Source organism: Pomacea canaliculata, linkage group LG2, assembly GCF_003073045.1.
Source record: "Pomacea canaliculata isolate SZHN2017 linkage group LG2, ASM307304v1, whole genome shotgun sequence".
Lineage (NCBI taxonomy): Eukaryota > Metazoa > Mollusca > Gastropoda > Architaenioglossa > Ampullariidae > Pomacea > Pomacea canaliculata.
Genome location: NC_037591.1, coordinates 43,392,944 through 43,406,290, shown reverse-complemented (window position 1 = coordinate 43,406,290; position 13,347 = coordinate 43,392,944). Strand labels below are relative to the sequence as shown.

Sequence of the window (13,347 nt, the reverse complement as noted above, 5' to 3'; positions counted from 1 at the left end):
AGGCTAGTGATATAGACAAACTACAGATAAACACATTTTAGTGTTTACAGATTTCACACAGGCTAGTGATATCATAGATAAACTACAGATAAACACATTTTAGTGTTTACAGATTTCACACAGGCTAGTGATATAGACAAACTACAGATAAACACATTTTCGTGTTTACAGATTTCACACAGGCTAGTGATATCATAGATAAACTACAGATAAACACATTTTAGTGTTTACAGATATCACACAGGCTAGTGATATAGACAAACTACAGATAAACACATTTTAGTGTTTACAGATATCACACAGGCTAGTGATGTAGACAAACTACAGATAAACAGCAATAAAGTGTAGCGGCGAGTGAAAAGATACTGGAAAAACTACAGAAAAACCAAACTTACACACTAAAACACTAAATCAGAATTGCTACTTGGCAAAGCTCGCAGCTTCACACTAGAAATGAAGTTCTGTACGGAAACATTATTTGAAGCATAACGCCAAGCGACAGACACTTGACAAGAAATAGAGAGAAAAATAGAAGAAATAATTATTTGCCAAGACAAGAGCTCGCGATGTCAAACCTTACAGCTTGGACTACAGCATTGTGGGACTTGAGAGGAGTCACGTGACCCACTGGTTTGCTTAGGTGACGTACAGTGTCACGACCACTGACTTCGTACAGAGGTGACGAGCAGAGCGACACCAGGAAGTTACGTAACATAAATATCAGTCCGCGGTGTTACCGGGTCGATAAAGGCAACGCGCGGAGGAAGTGACGTACACAGTGGCGTTACAAACTGACGTGAGTTCCGTTAGGTCAGCTGACAAAATGAACAAGAGACTGGGAGTGAGTTTAGAGACTGGCATTACTGCCACTACTGCCATTACTGCCTCTACTGCCTTTACTGCCACTACTGCCTCTACTGCCACTACTGCCACTACTGCCTCTACTGCCACTACTGCCTTTACTGACTACTGCCATTACTGCCTTACTGCCTTTACTGCCACTACTGCCATTACTGCCTCTACTGCCTCTACTGCCACTACTGCAACTACTGCCATTACTGCCAACTCATTTAGACTGTCGCCGTCCCAAACTAATCCACAAGCTCGAGAGCTTTGGGTGATGTTGAGCAGGTTATTAGGTAGATGATGATCCACATTGACTTTCATTCTGCAGTGACAAACAAACTAACATGCACTAAACCAACCAACCAACCAACCAACAACCAACCAACCAACCAACCAACCAACCAACCAACCAACCAAACAAACAAACAAACAAACAAACAACCAACCAACCAACCAACCAACCAACCAACCAACCAACCAACACAGGGAAGTACACGACTATCGTCAATTGAAATAATGCAACCACGCACAGTCCACACACTGATGCTCTGTCTCACACACAACCTCGCCATCCTCACCCACTCACACACAGAGTGAGGGAAAGGGAGAGAGAGAGCACGAAGACAAGAAAATGTTTTTCCTAAGAAGTCAGAGAGAGAGAGAAGGGAGGCTACAAGAGAAGCACAGGGGAGAGAAGTCTGAAGCCTGTACTTTTTGAACTTTTTTTTTATCTGAGGTTAAAGATCAAAGGCGATTTGTTTTTACAATATTTTCTTCTTCCTCGTGGCTGTCTGTAACCCCTAAATCCGAGACAAAATCCATAGCGGGTGCACATTACGGGTGCACATTATCCGCCAAAGTGTTTTCCATGAGACAGCGGCGGCGGCCGGTTAACGGGCCTGTCCCGAGTCTTGGAACTTTGCCGCTGGCCTTTAACTGGTTACGTTCTGTTACATGCGAACATGTTACATGTTACATACTGGCTACAGCACACCTACAACACACCTACAACACACCTACTACAGTACTACAGCACTACAGCACACAGACACAGACACCTACACACCTATAAACACACCTACACACAACCTACACACAAAACACAGCATTGTGGGTGCACCACAGCACATGTTGCAGACAGTCGGACACAGTGACCAGCGCCCTCTCTCTGCCCGGTGTCAAAGGGACACAACTGCAGTGGCGCGGAGTAACTCTTGTCCTGTTTCCGGCTGACCACTCGACTTACGTCATCGTCTCCCACCTTAATGGAAGCACTCCTTCTCGTGTGTTTGCGGCGCTCACTCAAATCAACAGATGCAATAACTTAGGAAGAATAAAACTACTCAACGGCGTTTACAACGCTGCACGTCTGACAGACATAAATCTACCCTGCACTGGCAGGACAGGCCCACACCCGGGGTAGCCGTCTTGGTGGTGGAGGGTGAGACGCCGGGACGACGAAGAGCGTCAGAACATCGGCACACAAAGGTTGTAAACAGATTGTAAACACGAGATAATTAATGAGCAAAATATAAATTTTTGAAAAATTAAGAAGTAAAAAAAAAAGTGAGCAAGAAAATTCAGTGACATGCAGAAGTAGTCGCAGACGAAGTAGAAGTATTATAACAATAGAAGGAAGGTATTCACAGGGATGAGATGCACTTACATCAAAAGTATTCACAGAAGATGATTTATAAACAACAAAGGATTCACGTGACGGACAGCAAGTAGCATCTTGTCCTGCTGAAGGTGCTGCCTGTAGGACTAGTGACTGGACTTTGTAGCAAACCTCCGGACTCTGGTGACTAACACCGAGGTTGTGTGCATTTGGAAGTGGGAATATACGGCCTGGTCTTAATTACAGCTGCAATTGATTGTTTTTAAATAAACAGCGTTGATACAATTTGCTGGCAGAGAAAACAAATACATGAAGTGACAAACTGATTTATCGCAATGTCCACGAGCTAATCCACCTGTTGGGTGGAGAGACACAACAACAAGTCAGAGACGGTCTCTTTAATGTCAGGGTCCAGAGAGATATTGTGGAGGTCAGAGGTGAAAGTGTGAAGGTCGGTCGGTTCGTCTGGTATCGAACTCGGAGACTTGGTAAGAGCGCTGCAGACAGAAAGTAAGAGATTGCCATGTCACAGACCTATCATCCGCAGCAGCCAGCCCACGCGTGACAAGAGAACAGCGAGTTCAAGCCGCAATGTATTATGGGTATGGGCTGACACTGCCAAATCCATTTTCATCCCCCTCCTCCACCTCTCACATTTGAAGCCAGCCTCGTGCACTGGCCGCCAGACGGCGCCCTTTGTCCCAAAATGAAAGTGTCAAAGAGTTTCCTCCCTTGACCTGTGGGCAGACTCCCATTTCAGTCCACCTCGGCTCCGAGTGTTTGGACCTTTGGTCCGTGCGATGTACCCCGGTAGCCTTATACATCCACAAACAATACGACACCTCATCGCATCACCATCGTCGTTAGAACAACCATCGTCTTCGGCTCTGATCATCCACGAGCTCGCGGTCCATCGTGGGTGATAGCAGAGACAGAGAGAGAAACCATTGTCTGGCTGGCCGGCGGCAGTCCGGTAGCACTAGACACTCCCATAATCAATGATATGCTTTCTTTCGTCGGTTATTGTTTTTATCGACCTCCAGCGTGTTTAGTATCTTGTTTTAATGTCTGATGTCTGATGTTATAGTAGGTTTAGTGTCTCCACGTCAGACAGACATACAGATGTATGTATACAGTACACACAGACATGTCAGCGCAGGTAGGTGTCGGTAAAACTGGTTTACACATGAGTAAATAAGCAAGCACTGGCAGATGTTTGAGACCGAAGATTCACGTGCACTCAGATACACAGCAACATCCGCTGGCACCTAGCAGTTCTACTCAGTGGGCTGATGCCGACTACGGGGTACCTACCCGATAGAGGGCCAGAGTCGGGATAGCATCTCTTTATGTCCACGGCGACTCACGGCCCTAATCCAGGTGGCAAATTAGTGACAATGGCCGGGCCCAGACACTCAGTCTGATCGGCAGCTGGTCATCGCCACAAGGTTGGTGAGCTGAGGACAGCGACTATTGCCACATCCCGGGTAGATATCAAATCATTGGCCATAAAAAAACGTGAAGGTCTAGCGAGGTGCACTTGTTGGTTTAATGACTCGGTGCATGACCTAACCTTTCTGTTATCGAGACACAGACCGTGCTCAAAAAAGAGTGAAACACGTGACGTCATGCTTGTACACACAGACGACTGATTAACATGTAGTCCCGCCTCCACCATTGGCACCAGCATTGACAAACTAAACCTACTCATGTACAACCCCGTAGTCTGCGTTGTTGATCCTGACAACAAAGACACTAACCTCTTGCTCAAAGGACATTGAATTTTACTGGTAAATATTGGATAGACACATTCCTCAAAAATATTGCTGCCTCATTTTTCCAGCATTTGAAAAGTGTGCTAAATATCATTTAGTAGGAGACTGCAGAGATCTCAACGAGTAGGAGAAAGGAGACAAAGTAGGAGAAGACGAACGAGGAGAAACGGAACTAAAGAAAGTGGAGGACGGTGAATGGAACAAAATGACAAGCACGACGGAAAGCAAAGCGGGGTCAGAGGGCAACAGGACATGCAGCAGATAAAACTGGAATTTCGAGGAAAAAGAGGAAACTAGAAGCGCAGGACCGATAAGCCGACAACGAGCAAAATTATTCGGAGAAAACACCGGAACGAGAAATGCCGGGTAGAGGCACTGCTTTCTTCTGTGTAGAAGACACGACAAACCCAGTCACGTCTGCCAGTCTGTCAGCCAAAAGCCGACAGCGCGTGACTGCCGGAGTCTGACTACTCTACAGCCGTCACGTGGACGCTGGTGCCGGAAGCTGACTACCCTAAATCATGTGGACACTGGTGCCGGAGCATGCGCACATGTCTCCGGAAGCTGACGATTGCGTGCCTTGAGGCCAGAGTGAGCTGCCCCTGATCGTGTCGAGCGCCGGTCACTCGAGTGTCACATCCATGGCGACATTTCCTGGCCTGACCCTCGACATCATCGTATGAAGGTGCGACCCATACAGTCTTGTGTAGGATCCTTCACGTGGCCTTTGACCCGCTGACCAGACATATACCCACAGACACACAGACACACACAAACATGCAATTACGTAACGACACACGCACACACCTTTTTATATCTATACACGCATGTTCACACACACAGACACTTATTCTCCTACACTCGAGCCACACATTCTTACACTTGCACATACACACACGGTTCCACACACTCACACACACTCACGGACACTCAAACTCACACACGCACGCACGGTGGGGGCTCAGCCAGACTGAGTGATGGTGGCTAGGGGAGATGACCGTGTCAGCAACTGGCTTCCTTCTGAGCCCCACTTGTCCTCCCCACCCCACCCCACCCCACCCCAGACACACACAAGTCCGAAGATTTAGGTTCAGTCGACTAACACTCAAACAATCTTTGTTTCTATGTGTGTGCGCGTGCATCTAGTTAGACACGTGACAGACGTTGTACACCTTGGTCTATGTTTACATCAGTGACGTGTCGCTGTACAAATAGACTCAACTAATGAAACATTTTAATTTACTAGCGCTGGCAGGCACATCAGCTCGTGTCGACACTAATTTATGATAACTGATAATTATTTTTGTTGTTTAGTGTTTTATATGATTGTACTTCACTTTCCCTTTAACGATTTCATCTTTGATGATGATGATGATGATGATGATGATGATGATGATGATGATGATGATGATGATGATGATGATGATGATGTTGTTGTTGTTCACAGTTCTTCACACTTTTACTCACTACAAAGCTCGAATCTTACTGTCCCCCTCTCTCTACAGGAGGAGAGTGGGTGGGTGAGGTGAGGGTGAGACAGGAAGGAAAGAAGACACGTGACGTGGTGATGGGGTCAGAGGTTGCTTTCAGCAAACATAGCAACACGCGTACTCGCCTCCTGACAGCACAGGCAGGAGAAGTGCAACCTCTGACAATGTCCTCCCCTCCTTCTCCCTCCCCTCGCCAGCAGCCACACTAACCTCCTCTCCTCCCATCATCACCCAAAATCTTCACACCCCTCCCGTCTTGACCTCACGTCTTCACACCCGTAATCTTTGGACAGAGGCTTGATACCCGGCCCAGCCAGTGCATATTGTGCCAGCTATCTGGTCCACCCGTTCCCCTTTAACCCTAATCCCTGCAAATCCTCTTTTGATGGCCGGGCTTCCTGATGTTGCCTGGCGCGGACTGCAGGCTGCTAAATCTCCCGGGGGGAGCTGGCATGACTTTGTTGCCATACTTCACCCGACTTTGAGCAAATATGAGAACATGGGTAGAAATTTACACCCCGCTCGGGACACGGCCCTTAACAATGATGTATTTATTGTACAATGTAGGGGCCGGGCGGGTGGCACTGACCAGCGGGGCCCTGTGTACAATTAACACATCATTTGTTCACCTTACATCCCCTCCCCCTGCTCCACCCTCCCGCTGGCCGATAACATGGCGGCCAGGCGAGACTTGGACTGGGGTGTGGGAGGGACTGGTGGGACAAGTGGAGGGTGATGGGGGCCCTGCTGGACTGAATGATCGTCTGGAGGGGATCGGACCGTCAGCAACGTGTTCGACATTTAGTCCACGGACTGGGTTACCTGAATTACCTGAATTACCTGAGCAGTGAACACTGCATCCTGTTCACTTCCTCTGAACAACAGGGAGAGCGTGCAAGCAAAACAGAAGCAGTTGAGAGCTGTGTGTGTGTGTGTGTGCGCGTGTGCGTGTGTGTGTGTGTGTGTGTGTGTGTGTGTGTGTGTGTGTGTGTGTGTGTGTGTGTGTGTGTGTGTGTGTGTGTAGTGTTACGTGAAGAGTGAAAAATGTCAGCTTTTGGGTAATTGTGAGACTAACTATAGACAAGTTGAACATTCACCTGTCCACAAAGGATTCACGTGAAGTATAGAAGAAATTTTCGCTAAAAGCAGACGGCGGACTGTTCGGAAGAATTTCTCACTTTATTATTATGCAATGATGGGATGAATGAAAAAGAATTTTGTGAGTAAGTGAACCGTGTCCTCTGATCTGTAACTGTCTGTCGGGTAAAGTGAAACAAGATGACATTAAGACATTTAATTATATTTGTTAACAGAAGTGATCACGCATTGTTCAGAAATATATTAATGCATATCGAAAAAAAAGTAACGACAGAAAGCAAGCAAGTCATCAAGAAAGAAAAGACAAACCAAACCAAGAACGAAGGAAAAAGTGAGTTGGTCAACTGTAAACATGAGACAGAATAAACAGACTTCATGAATACAGAATACACATTGCTAACTGCTTTATACAAAAATCACAAATAGAAAATTGTGACTTTTTAAAATCACAAAGTTGTCAAGATTAATTGTGCTGAATACCCTCCTCCCAGACAGACAGACAGACAGACAGACAGACAGACAGGCAGGCAGGCAGGCAGACAGACAGACAGACAGACAGACAGCAGACAGGCAGGCAGGCAGGCAGGCAGGCAGACAGACAGACGTTTGTGACTACCACCAAGACGAGAGAGCCAGCCACGTGATTAGCAATAGAGAAAAATTAATATCTAACTAAAGCTGCTTCTGTCTACTACTGTGTCTACTGTCTCTACTATGTCTACTGTCTACTGTGTCTACTATGTCTACTGTCTCTACTGTGTCTTCACCATCTTCTCAACTAAGTCAGCGAGTGATGAGTGATGACAGAGACAGCGATGACATTTCAGCACTCTCTTTATTCAACGTCTTCTTTGTTGACAAAATCATCCAACGGAAAATGTTTAGAAAGGAAGGTGTTACACACAGCACTGACAGCTACGGACGACACAGTCATCTGCTACAAACTGCAAACCGTCAGGTCCACCTACAGCAGACGATAGAATAGTGTGTATGTGTGTGTGTGTGTGCACACAAAATGCGTGTTTATTCAAGTTTTAGCATTCGTTGGACTCTAAATCTGAATACTGCTACTACTAATAAAAAAAATGGTGAGAGAAATGGAAAACAAGCGATTAGAAAAGAACTGGAAATGTCTTCGTTTAATTTCTCTTGGCGCAGACGTTGTAGCAAGCACCAGCAGATATTTTAGTTTTAATAGTCTGCGCGCACGTGTGCGTGTGAACCGCGGTTTGCACTCCGACTACCATAAAGACGCATGTTCATATTAAAGCTAAAACTGTCTTTTGGCTTTAAAATATCAAAAGGTGAAAGCTCTTGCTAGGAATATTATGAACAACTCCTAAAATAAATGAATAAAAAAATTACTGAAAAATAAAATAAATTTGGGAAAGAGACATAAAAAATTCCTATTTCGCGCAAATTTCCTAATGTAAAAACATATAAATCCAGAACATTTGCTTTATCGTCTGCTGACGGTGCACACAACAAAATCACGTGAATCTCTCTCCTGGGCTTCACGTGAGTCACACATAAATAATGTAGTGAGTGCAGATAAACACATTTCACATCCCTCGTTAAACCTCGTGAAGTCAGCGTGTGACGGCACGTGACCCAACAAAATACTTGATCAACTTTCAATCACTCCTCCTCTCACTCACTCCCACCTCTCACGCGCTGTGACGTCGGCACGTGCCTGTACTGACTGCCGATCAGACGACATCACAAGCCAGTATGTGTAGACACTTGTCTACTTGTATGACGTGGCATCACACGGAGGCTGTGCGTTGTTTACCGATGCGTGGCGGACACAAGACGGTTCCTCAGGTTTCGTGACTTCCGGTCACGACAGACAGGAACTGTGACGCAATTTCCCGTGACGGAAAATGAAGCTGACGTCACCGCATGATTGACTCGGTGCTTGACGTCAAATCGAGCGTCAATGGCGTCACGCACCTTGACGACCGGCGTGACAGTAGCTCGCGAGGGCTCAACAGGTCGGGTGGGCTGAGGGCTGGGTTGGCAGCAAGTGTTGAGGGTGGCTCTCCTGCTGCAAGTCGATAAGACAGCTTTCCTGTCGGCGTCGGCCCCTTTGCTGCCCTTTATGTGCCCCGCTTATCGGGGGGTAGGCGCGGGGGGATTGTAAAACCCGTGTTTACCGCCGGCCGCTGCTGACGGCTTGTAAACCTCGGCGTGACACGAAATACAGCGTCAGTGGCGACACCGTCCGGCTAGCCACGGGCCGGCAACTCTGTCGTGTACAGCTACTCTCCACCACAGCTACCCCGGGTGAGCTGGCCATGCGATGGCAGCTACTACAAATGTATAATGTAGGGTACTTACACACACACACACACTACCACACAGCGTCAACCGCACTTTCTCCGCACGCACAGACGCACGCACTGACATGGACACACGCACTCGCGTACCCAACGTCGACCGCCTTGCAAGAGGCCCTGACGATAACCTGCTGATCTTTGCCCACTGGATTAAAAACTCTTTTTGAATGAATGGAGGTGGAAAACAATTTTAGACATCGCGTTTCATTGCCTGTACCCGCACCTTTAGCACGGTATCAGGTAAAATAGATAACGGTCAAAATTGAAACTGCCATATCTAGCGAAATGTTTGAACATCTGTGGCAAACGGCTGTTAGTTATCAGCGACTGCAAAGGTGTGACATACCCGCAACAATATTTTAAAGTAACAAGCGCACAGACTGTTTAACACAGAAGGTTGTTGTGTCAGAAGTCACATCGCAACGGCGAAGGTCCAGCGAAGTCGTTTTTAGATGTCGCCACAGAAAGTGAACACAAATAAGGCGATAATAGCGAGAATTGCTAGAATGATAATATAAACACTTAAAAACAAAAACAAAAAAACCCCAAAGAAACCAACAAATTAAAAAAAAAAAGCCAACCAAGACGACGAAAACAAAGAAGAAAAAGTCTGCCGAATTTTTCTGAAATACTCCTGATGAATTATTTAAGCAAATAAATGTTTTAGTATCACACTTGTTCCCTACACACGGGGACACGGACAGACTGTCTCATCACTACCACAGTGTGTGCAGTGGACTAGAACCGTAGGTCAACAGACCGAAAATCATTTTTTTTAACAAAATCAAAAATACAGGCGAAAAATAATTTTTGATGTTGTAAAGCTTTATAAAATCTTGAAGGTAATATGTCAAGACATTTACAGTGAAGGAGACATAAACAGTTATAGTGGGAAAGGAGACATTTACAGTAATAGCACTGACGGATATATAATATACATATTGGTAAGGGAGATATTAACAGTAATATCAGTCAAGGATATATACATATATTTATTTATTGACAAAGGAGACATTTACTGTAATAGCACTGACGGATACATATATATTGGTAAGGGAGATATTAACAGTAATAGCAGTGAAGGATATATACATATTTATTTATTGACAAAGGAGACATTTACAGTAATAGCACTGACGGATATATATATATTGGTACGGGAGGTATTAACAGTAATAGCAGTCAAGGATATATATATATATTGACAAAGGAGACATTTACTGTAATAGCACTGACGGATATATATATATTGGTACGGGAAGTATTAACAGTAATAGCAGTCAAGGATATATATATTTATTGACAAAGGAGACATTTACAGTAATAGCACTGAAGGCGTTATGTATATTAGTAAAGGAGACATTTCAGTAATAACAGAGAAGGCGATGTATATATATATTTATATTTTAATATTTATATATATATTTTAATATTTATATTTATGGTTACAGTAAAGCAGTGAAGGAGATATATATATATTTCTATATTTATATTTATAATTACAGTAATATCAGTGAAGGAGACACACACGGTAACAGTGACACAGAAGACATTTACTGTAATAACAGTGGAGGATATATATGTATATTTTAATATTTTATATTTATATTTCTAGTTACAGTAATAGTAGTGAAGGATATATATACATTTACAGTAATAGAAGTAAAGGAGACATATATATTTATAATTTAATATTTATAGATTTATATTTCTAGTTACACTAATAGCAGTATATATATTTTTATAGATAAAGGAGACATTTACAGTAATATCAGCGAAGGAGACACACACGGTAACAGCGGCACAGAAGACATTGACAGTAATATTTATATATTTATATTTCTAGTTACAGTACTAGCAGTGAAGGCGATATATATATTTATATTTATAATTACAGTAATATCAGTGAAGTTACACACGCGGTAACAGTGGCACAGAAGACATTTACTGTAATAGAAGCAAAGGAGACATATATATATTTTAATATTTATATATGTATTTATATTTCTAGTTACAGTAATAGGATGACGGAGACACACACGGTGACAGCGGCACAGAAGACATTGACAGCAATAGCAGTGAAGGATATCTATATATCTATATATTTATATTTTAGTATTTATATATTTATTTACAGTAATATCAGCGAAGGAGACACACACGGTGACAGCGGCACAGCAGACATTGACAGCCAGGGTAGAAGACAGTTTCTACAGGTTGCTGCTGCGATGGTGTCGTTGAAAAGGAAGGTGACGCTAATCATGAGGATGATGATCAAAAAAATGATGAAGGCGGTGAGAGGTCTTACCTGTGTCATGATGCGGTCAGCCCCAGTACCTTCCTCGTCCTTGAACTTGATGTCTGGGTTGTCGTTGCGCACCAGGTCCTTAAACTTGGGGTCCGTCCTGGTGATGGCGCCCTCTGCAATGCCACTGGCACCGAGAGTGTTTTCCGACACATTAGGCACGTGCTGTTTGAACACTAGCGGGGTCAGTTTGCGGGGTCGTCGTCGTCTGCCCGACCCCCGCCCGGGGCCACACTCGTGCGTCACAGTGGACAGTAGAAGGACCAGCAGGGTCACGGCCACCAAGTGGCGAGAACGCGCTCCTGGGGTCACCATGGTGATTTGGCCGCACGTCTACACGTCTACACTTGTCTACTCCTGGCGAGTGGCCGGCGAGCACTACTGTCGAGCTCTGGTGCCGCTAGGTCCGATGCCTGTTGTCCACGTGACGGAAACCAAAGTGGAACTTATCCCCCCCCCCCAACTACTACATGTAGGTATGTTGTAGACGTGTTCTGGTGAAGCTTGAGTTTCTGTACAACGCTGGGAGCTTAGTTGTGGCTGAATCCCGAGATCACCCTCGTGACAATATCGCAACAACAACTTGTGTGCGTCACACCATCAGCAACACTCTTCGCACGATCTTGTGTTGCAGCAGGGACGACAGCAGCGCTCACAAATAAACGTACGATTACACCTTTATTCATCGGGTCCTTGGTTTCCAAACTTTCTGTCAGGTGAATGTCAGAATGTGCAATAATGTTTATCACAGACACGTTAGAAGCTCGACTGTTTTGGCAGAGACACTCTCACTCGGATTGTGGTTTGTTTTTCAAGTTCGCCGACCTCGCTAGTCCCAGGCGCGAAGTTGCACGAAGCTCAGTTTGAAGAAGTGGAAATAAAACCACACAATTTGTGACTGACTGGCATCTCGTATTCGTTCGGAGGCAGCGAAGAAAGTACACTGATCCCAAGGACAGACAACTTTCTGTTGGCGGAGGTATAACGTCAACAGTTGTCTTCCGACTGAAGTAGCGAGCTTGCCAATGACCGTCACTGTTGGCTCGTTAGGTGGAGACCGACCTCAGCTGCTTTTGTTGGCAGCAACCACAACGAGAAAAGCTTTTGTTTTTGTTGGTAGAAAAGCAAAGTCGACATCAACGACGGCTTTGGCGATGAAGACAAGTCAGGCTTCTTGAGATAAATAGTGGAAAATAAATGTGGTTACCTGAGAACCCTCGATACAACTCGAGATGAAAATGCCTGCTCACCTTTCAGCCAGTAAGTCCAGAACGGCGTCCAGCGCAGGTGTAGCAAGGAGGACCGTGCCGATAAGATGGCGTCCATTCGTGTCAGCTCTCTCTCCACCCTCCTTCACCGACAGGCGGCCATTTCTAGACTACTCACACGATTCTGTCGTCTGCTCACGTCGCCACTGGTTGTACTGCAGCAGTGGACGGCGACAACCAGTGCCTGTTGATAACTTGGAGAGTTGGGCACCGTCCGCACCTTCCGCCCTCTGCTGGTGTTTGGGGAGGTGACGTGGAAGAGACTAGCACCCTCTCTCCTCCCCCCTCCTCCTCCAACGATAAAGCTGCCTTTTACTTGTCAACGCGTTTTGTGGAAGGTTGGTGGTGGTGGGGGCGTTAGGTGGTGGGGCGTTGGGTGGGGGGCGTTGTCGCTGTGCAGGACCGCTGGACTGGCCGACAGGGCGGCGAAGGAGGGGGGTTCACTTTCCGAACTCGTCTCGAAGTGTTTGGCTGAGCAAATGGAATACCTGGGGGGCAGTTCCAACTTCTCTTCACCAACCATTCGTGGCCAGGTGTGATTCCAGTCAACGACGCCGTCTAACGGGTGTCCCGCACTGTGACGTCATGGGTGTTAGCGAGGGGGCTGC

General features: G+C 45.7%; 1 protein-coding gene across 4 annotated transcripts in view; it reads right to left on the bottom strand.

Moving 5' to 3' along the window:
• Positions 1-13,347, bottom strand: part of LOC112557143 (sonic hedgehog protein A-like) — a 103,770-nt gene that overhangs the window by 35,638 nt on the left and 54,785 nt on the right. For all 4 annotated transcript variants that reach the window (XM_025226798.1, XM_025226800.1, XM_025226799.1 and 1 more), the window contains one exon: positions 11,475-13,343. In XM_025226798.1, coding sequence (XP_025082583.1) covers positions 11,475-11,786 — 312 coding nt within the window. In that variant the 5' untranslated portion in view covers positions 11,787-13,343. The remainder of the gene's footprint in view (positions 1-11,474; positions 13,344-13,347) is intronic.